Source organism: Zeus faber (genome assembly GCF_960531495.2).
Source record: "Zeus faber genome assembly, chromosome: 19".
NCBI lineage: Eukaryota > Metazoa > Chordata > Actinopteri > Zeiformes > Zeidae > Zeus > Zeus faber.
Window position 1 is genome coordinate 4,078,798 of NC_137206.1, and position 9,105 is coordinate 4,087,902.

At 46.4% G+C, this 9,105-nt stretch overlaps 1 protein-coding gene across 1 annotated transcript; it reads left to right on the plus strand.

Annotated features, from left to right (window-relative positions):
• Positions 1-340: 340 nt before the first annotated feature.
• Positions 341-7,008, plus strand: shha (sonic hedgehog signaling molecule a; the record flags this gene model as incomplete). Its single annotated transcript, XM_080020062.1, has 3 exons — positions 341-634; positions 4,019-4,280; positions 6,320-7,008. The coding sequence occupies 3 exons, from the start codon at positions 341-343 to the stop codon at positions 7,006-7,008; spliced, it is 1,245 nt and encodes a 414-aa protein (XP_079876188.1).
• Positions 7,009-9,105: the final 2,097 nt, after the last annotated feature.

The following is a 9,105-nucleotide window of genomic DNA, read 5'->3' on the forward strand; positions in this document are numbered from 1 at the left end:
AGACAGGGCGAGAGAGAGAGAGGGAGACACACACGCACAGGGAGAGCGAGAGAGAGAGAGAGAGAGGGAGGGAGGGAGGGAGAGAGAGAGAGAGAGAGAGAGAGGGAGGGAGGGAGGGAGGGAGGGAGGGAGAGAGAGAGAGAGAGAGAGAGAGGGAGGGAGGGAGGGAGGGGGAGAGAGAGAGAGAGACAGGGCGAGAGAGAGAGAGGGAGACACACACACAGGGAGAGCGAGAGAGAGAGAGAGAGAGGGAGGGAGGGAGGGAGGTATAGAGAGAGGGAGGGAGGTATAGAGAGAGGGAGGTAGATAAGCCTCTCCGGGCTCAGATCCTCCAGACATGATGTGGGCCAGGCTGCTGCTGTTCGGGCTGCTCGGGCTCTCGGTGCTCTGCCCCGGTTGGGGCTGCGGACCGGGCCGGGGCTACGGCCGCCGGCGGCACCCGAAGAAGCTGAGCCCGCTGGCCTACAAGCAGTTCATCCCCAACGTGGCGGAGAAGACTCTGGGCGCCAGCGGCCGCTACGAGGGGAAGATCACCCGCAACTCGGAGCGCTTCAAGGAGCTCACCCCCAACTACAACACGGACATCATCTTCAAGGACGAGGAGAACACCGGGGCGGACCGGCTCATGACCCAGGTAACCGGGACCCCGGCTCCCCATCCTCCCCCGCAGGTAGACCACGCGGCTCCCGGCGGCCCCCGGCGGCTCCCGCTCTGCACACGGGCAAACTTTGCTGCGTGCGGGAGCCGCGGCGTGGACGCGGAGCGGCTCCGGTCCGGAGGCTCCGAGGTTCGGTGGTGAATGCGTGAATGTGTGAATCCGAGCGGCGACGTGATGCGCAGACCGCCGGTCGGGACGGGACGTTCGGCCCGCACGGTTGTGGCAGAATATTGAAATATTAATGTGGCCCTGGGCTCAGATCTATATTTGTACCCGCATGAAGCCGCTTCTGAACCTGGAGGGGAGGTTTGGTTCTGGCTGAGGATGAACTGGAGGTTTTCAAGCTGATGGTGCTGGATCAGGCTCCAGGTCCTGGACCACGCTCCAGGTCCTGAATCACGCTCCAGGTCCTCGATCACGCTCCAGGTCCCGGATCACGCTCCAGGTCCTGGTCCACGGAGCCGGTTCCTCAGTCTGATCCGGACGCAGCTTTGTTGCATCCAGACATTTTCCCACATGATGCGGACAGTATGACTTCAAAGATGGATGCAAGTAATTTCAATTAGACGCAATAGATACAGATATAGAGACATACGTAGATATAGATATATGGAGACATGTATACATGTACACATATATAAATGTAGATATATGTACATATAGATATGTGTGTGTATATATATATATGTGTGTGTGTGTGTGTGTGTGTGTGTGTGTGTGTGTGTGTGTGTGTGTGTGTGTGTGTGTGTGTGTGTGTGTGTGTGTGTGTGTGTGTGTGTGTGTGTGTGTGTGTGTGTGTGTGTGTGTGTGTGTGAGCGTGTGGATATAGATCTATGACATGATGTGGCCAGTGCAGTGTGTTTTACTTATTATAACGTAAGTTTTAGAGGCTGAGAGCCCTGATGGTGCATCCGTGTAATTATTACATTATATATGTATCTATGCGCACATATATATATATATATATATATATATATATATATATATATATATATATATATATATATATATATATATATATATATATATATATATATGTGTGTGTGTGTGTGTGTGTGTGTGTGTATATATAAATATATATGTATATGTGTGTGTGTATATATATATATATATATAACTATGTATATGTGTATATGTCTATATGTATATATTTATATATGTATATATGTATAATGTCTATGTATATACATATATACAAATAATGTATATATATGTATAAAATATAATATATATAATGATATGGTGATTAAATATTGACCGTGCGTGCAGCTCTCCTGTTCGAGTCCTTTCAGCTTCGCTTGTCGCTGCAGTGGCGCAGTGGGTCGCGCTGGGTTGAGTTTGCTTCTATCCCTGGTTCTGTCCCTGGTTCTGTCCCTGGTTCTGTTCCTGGTTCTGGTCCTGGTTCTGGTCCCTGATCTCTGGTTCTGTCTGTCTGGGGGGGGGTTATGTTCTCCCCGGGTTAGTGTGTCTTTCCTTCGACCCCAGAGACGCGCCGGTGCGCACGGTGTGGTGACCGGGCCGGGTCCCCTTCAGGGTGGCTGGGGGTGCGGGGGGGTGGGGAGGTCTCCGGCTCTTGAGAGGGTCCGCGGGGGGCGGGCGGCTGGATCCGGGGCTGCAGAGCAGGTCGTCAGGGTCGTGGTCCATCGCTCGTCGGTCTTTTGAACCGGGGCTTCACGCGCCTTGCGGGGCCGCGGCAGTTGAACTTCTGACCCCAAGACGAACCGTTTGATATCAGGCTGGTGTGTAAACCGGCGTCACGGCTCTCCGGTGCTGTCCACGGGCCGGAGAGCGGAGGCACCTTGCTGCCGGAGGCCGTTGGGGAGGGTCCACGTACGTTGCCAAACTGCTTTTTAAGCATTTTACGCACGGCTCCAACTGGGTTTTACGCACGGCGCGCGTGCAGTTAGCGGGTGGCGTGAGCGCGCCTCCGTGTCGTCGTGGATTTCGCCGTTGAACTGTGATTCGTCAGATCAGTGACTTCTGGTGATTGTGAGTCAAGATCAGTGGCTTTAAAATCCTTCCGGTCCTCGTGGCGCATGGACGCACTTCGAGGAAAGTTCGCGGCAACGAAGGGAGAGAAAGAGAGAGCTCCACCGAGATCAGATCGGATCGGATCGGATCGGATCGGATTGTATTTATATAATGACACAGAGATCCATGAAACACACCAGACAGCCAAGTGTGAAGAGAATGTGGTTTAACGAGGCGGGATAGAGATGATGATGATGGAGATGAGAGAGAATGAGGGGAGAGAGGGAGGGGAGGGGAAGAGGGGGATAGAGGTGTAGAAGCAGCTTGTCGGACCCCAGCTCCGGCGCATCGCGCCCCGCTGCGCTTCACGGTGACTGCGCAGAGTTGGTCCTGATTCGCGGCACAAGACCTGATGAATTAATGAAGAGATGGAGCTCCACGGGTCCTCTAAGGGGGAGGAGGAGGAGGAGGAGGAGGAGGAAGGGGAATATGAGGAGGAAGAGGAGGAGAAGAGGAGAGGATGTGGAGGAGAGGAAGAAGAGGAGGCTCCTCTTCTTCCTCTCTACGAGTGCGTCATGGTAGAGGAGGTGTTAAATCACAGCTTCTCATTTGGTTTGAAATGAACTCTGTTTGGTGTTTACATATCTATATCATATATATATATATCTATATCTTTATATACATCTATGTATCTATTTTTATATATCTATATCTATATATCTATATCTCACTCTCTCTATCTATATATATATATCATATCTATATCATATATTATATATTTATATTCTTTATCATATCTATACCATATCTATAGATATTATATATATATATATATATATATATATATATATATATATATATATATATATATATATATGGATATAGATATAGACATGTATCCCGGTCCTGGAGAAGTGGGTTCTCCAGGACTCCTGCTGCCTCAGATCATCTTCATGTCACCTGCAGATCAATTATTGATCCAAAGCAAACACCCAGAGTGTAGTGATGCTGCTGATCAGCTGAACCACTGGAGCGGACACGCCCTGATCAATATTTCATCACAAGCTGCACTCACTCACTCACTCTGACACACACACACACACACACACACACACACACACACTCTCTCTCTCTCTCTCTCTCTCTCTCTCTCGCGCTCTCTCTCTCTCTCTCGCTCCTTGTGCACATTTCATAACAACCTCCTGAGCAGCATTATGAGGATGGATATGACCATTTTCATGTAATATTTAATATAAAATATACAGCTGATACAGCCAAGAAATAAACATCCATCATCCACCCACCCACCCGCACATCCACCCACCCGCACAGCCACCCACCCATGTGTGATTTAAACTTATGATATATATTTTGTGCCTGTGCCCCCAGCGGTGTAAGGACAAGCTGAACTCCCTGGCCATCTCGGTGATGAACCAGTGGCCCGGGGTCAAGCTGCGGGTCACGGAGGGCTGGGATGAGGACGGCCACCACTTTGAGGAGTCGCTGCACTACGAGGGCCGCGCCGTGGACATCACCACGTCGGACCGAGACAAGAGCAAGTACGGAACCCTGTCCCGCCTGGCCGTGGAGGCGGGGTTCGACTGGGTGTACTACGAGTCCAAGGCTCACATCCACTGCTCCGTCAAAGCAGGTAGAGGAGACCCCGTATGATCCAGAAGTACACTGGAAATACACTGGAAACACACTAGAAATACACTGGAAACAACAGTAGAAATACACTGCAAATACATTGAAATACACTGGGAACACAGCAGAAATACACTGGAAATACAGTGGAAACACAGTAGAAATACACTGGAAATACACTGGAAACACAGTAGAAATACACCGGAAACACAGTAGAAATACAGGAGAAATACACTGGAAACACAGGAGAAATACACTGGAAATACACTGGAAACACAGTAGAAATACACAGGAAACACAGTAGAAATACAGGAGAAATACACTGGAAACACAGGAGAAATACTCTGGAAACACAGTAAGAATACACCGGAAATACACTGGAAATACAGTAGAAATACATTAGAAATACACTAAAAATAAATTATAAATACATTGCAAATACATCATACATGGAGCTTTACAACACATCCAATTTTTGGTTTGTTTAAAAATCGAAATATTACAATAGATATATCAATAATAATAGTCTCTTAATATTGATGCACCATTACTAATAATGCACGAGTAATAATAATAATAACAAGAGTAACCTAATCACAACAACAGTTAGAATTATGTTTTAATGTTAATATACTACCAATAATAATAACGATAATAATAACAATAATACATTACAATTAATGTTAATACGACTAATATCAACAATAATAATAATAATAATGACAAAACAAAATCAATAATTATCCCGTTAGTGTGGACACTGAAAAGCAGAATTTCGTGGCTGCAGTTTCCAGTTAACAAAAAACTTTATTTAAAACTTCATTATATACTAACAACTTTATTTAAAACTTCATAATTTTGTTACAACTTTATTTATACTTAATGATTAAACTTAAACTTTATTTAAAACGCAATAATTTAATTAAACATGTATTTAAAACGTAGAAATTTAATTAAAACTTTATTTAAAACGTATTTTTTAATTACAACTTTATTTAAAACGTCATGATCTAATTTCAACTTTATTTAAAACTTCATAATCTAATTACAACTGTATTTACGGCAAAAAAATGAAACGAATTCGATCTGTTTTAGTTTTATTGCAAATAATTAAATAATCTCCTGCAGTAAATGTTAATAATCCGTTCATGATTATTCCAAATGTTAAGAAAATAAATGTGAGATCAGAAAAATGTCGATTTTGAGAGCAAGAAAGTTTAATGTTTGATGCAACGAAAGGGATTTATTCTAGTTATTATAGGATTATTCCACGATGTCACATCGCCACCTTCACACAGAACAAGGAATTAAATATGAACGTTTATTTATTATTTAGTGTTTATTTGTTGTGAATCATTATTTATTGTTTATTTGTTGTTTATTTATTATTTATTGTTCATTTGTTTATTTGTTGTTGTTGCGGTGGCGGGGTCCACGTCCAACTTCTCTCTTAAAATAAACGAAACCTTTTCCTCCGTTCGACGGGAGAAGCCGCTTCCAGGAAGGTTGTTGGTGCAAATCCCTCATTTGTGATTCCAGACGCGCCGCGCGGCCCGGGGGTCACAGGGAAGGCCCCGTTTGGAACCGAACCGGCCCCTGGTTCTGGTTCCGTGGGAACGTCCACAGAGGATTAACACGCACGGGCGGCGCGGCCCCCGGTCTCCAGGACTCGCACCGCGAGGCCCGGGCGCAGAAAGAGCCCGGGGCCCGAATTCAATTCTAATGCGCGGCTTCAAGTGGCCCCTGGTAACAAGTGGCCCCTGGTAAACACGCGCTTTATATTTCCCCCGTTTGTGTGAATTGTGTCGCGGAGGTTCGTGCACCTGAGCAAACAGAGCCGGGTCTGGAGGGCCTGGAGGGGCCTGGAGGTTCTGGGTCCCAGAAGGAGCCGCTCCGCGCCCACAAAGCGTCTTTATTGGCTTTTTTAATTAGGAACACAAGAGACTTTCGCATCTCAGGGGCCAATACGCATCTGGCCCCTCGGGGCCTTTAAGCCCGAACCCCATTCATCCCAAATAACATCTTAATCTTTTGTCCCAACAGAAAACTCGGTGGCGGCCAAATCCGGGGGCTGCTTCCCGGGGTCCGCGGCGGTGACCCTGCAGGGCGGGGCCCGCAAGGCCGTGCGGGACCTGCGCACCGGGGACCGGGTGCTGGCGGCGGACGAGCACGGGAACCCCGTGTTCACCGAGTTCCTCACGTTCTTGGACCGGGACCCGGGCACCAGGAGGCTCTTCCACGTCATCGACACCGAATCCGGGCACCGGATCACGCTCACCGCCGCGCACCTGCTCTTCGTGCACGACAACTCCACCGGCACCGGCGCCGGCGCCGGGATGCGCGCCGTGTTCGCCAGTGACGTCAGACCCGGAGACAAGGTGTTCGTCTCGGACCCGCCTCAGCACCGGCTCCGGTCCGTCACCGTGAAGCGGATTTACACGCAGGCGCACGAAGGCTCGTTCGCGCCGGTGACGGTGCAGGGCTCCATCGTGGTGGACCGGGTCCTGGCCTCCTGCTACGCGGTGGTGGCGGACCACGCCCTGGCGCACTGGGCCCTGGCCCCGCTGCGCCTGGGCCACCGGCTCTCCGCGCTGCTCCCCGGGACCCCGGAGCCGGCGCCGGGGCAGGGTTCCGGGGTGCACTGGTACTCCAGGCTCCTGTACCCGCTGGGGACGTGGCTCCTGGACGGCGGCTCCCTGCACCCGCTGGGGATGGCCCTGGGCCCCAGCTGAAGGGGCCCGGACGCAGCACATGGAGGGATATTTATTTGACTCGAACTCTTTCTATAATTTATTCCCTGAACCGGAGTCCGGGTCCTCGCGCACCATCTATTTTTATAAAGGTGCCGCTTGGAGCCAGTGAAGCTTCAGACTCTGCGTGATGAGCAGGAATTCTATTTTTATACACAAATTGTAAATTAGATTTTGACAGATCGTTGCCGAATCACATTTCGTTATTTGAAATAGTGTAAGATATGAGAATATATTTTAATTTAAATCCATGGAGTCGCGTGGGGAGAGGCGGGGACACGTGACGTCACCTCCCCTTTCACTGCGGCTTCTGTTGGATCAATTAACAAGTAACTGTGTAAATTTACTAAAATGTATTTTTCTTTTCATATTTTGTAATAGTTTGGAAATAGTTTTATAGAAATGACATGATGCGGATATGCAGTTTGGATAGTACTATACTGTATACATATATACATACATACTGTATATGTATACCTACATGCATATATGTATTTATATGTATTTATATATATATATATATATATATATATATATATATATATATATAAACACACAAATATATGTATATACACACACGTACACACATACATATATACACGTACATACACACACGTACACACACAGTATATATGTATATATGTGCAGTATATTTGTATATATATTGTATTTATACATATATTGTGTATATTTACTGTATATGTACACACATACAGTACATATATAAAGTATATGTATAAGAATATATATATATAAGTATATGTATATATAAAGCAGACCAGTGAACTTTCATAACGGGGCGATGTGTCAGAATGTCTAGAGTTTATTATTTATATGTTTATTACAAAATGAGATAAAGAAAATATTCAAACCTGCAGTTTGTGCATGTTTTTGTCAGTTTAAATAGGAGCAGTCGGTCAGTGAACCAGCACAGAGCTCCACCCTCTCCACCCACTGCTGACGGATGCTGTGTAGTGGGGCAGAGGGCCATGTGTGCTGGTGTGGAGGGGTCGAGGGGTGGAGGTTGGGGGGGGCGGAGGGGCCTGTTTGCTGTTTGCTGCAGGTTCCTCTTGCATGCCTGTGAAATGTGGAGGCTGCGTGTGGAATCTGCCGCAGTTTGCTCTGAGCAAACAGGTGCACATTCAACACAGAGCGTCTGTTCCTCCACCTGTCTGCTCCACCCGCACGGCCACGCCAATACACAGGAAAGCAAATCCGATCCATGAGAACCCTTAATGACCGCAGAGCTGCAGGAACCTAAATGAGCGTTCACACACGGGCCGCAGAACGCATGAGAACTTCTGATAAGTTGGACAACAGCGACGCGCAGTGGACAGATGGTGATATTACACCGCTGCTGCTGCTGCTGCTGCTGCTTGAATCTTTCATTAAAGACACTGGAGAGATTCTGCTGTTAAGGAATGGGATGAATGATGCAGTTGGTGTGTTCTCTCTCTCTCTCACACACACACACACACACACACAGTGCATCCAATACACACACACACACACACACACACTCAGTGCATCCGATATAACGGTCCTAAAACCTATAGAAGCTTTACATTCCCAACACTCACCTTTCACGGCTCTTTTCCTCTTTTAGCTGCAGCGTCACTCAATTTCAGAAAACAATATCGATACGAACATAAAAGGAGCCACAACTTCAGAATCCATGTAAACATGAGATATATTCTCACTCACACACACACACACACACACACACACACAATGTGGAAAAGTTGAATTATTCCTGAGTTGATCAAACATTTATTTGAATCACATTTCTTTCCTTGAAATCACTGAGGTCCGTGCGTGATAACTGGAGTGATTTATAACTTAGTGTTAAACTTCAGTGTAATGTCGTTATAAATTAAGGTATAATTCAGTACAATTTGGCTTTAATGCAGTAGTAATGCAGTATAAACCAGTTGTAATTCAGTATAATTTTGTTATATAATACATTTTAATTCTGTATAATTTAGTCATATATTTCAGTATAATTGTTATAATTTAGTTATATAACTGAGTGATAAAGCAGTTAAAATTGATGTTTGATTTAGTTATAATATATTCATG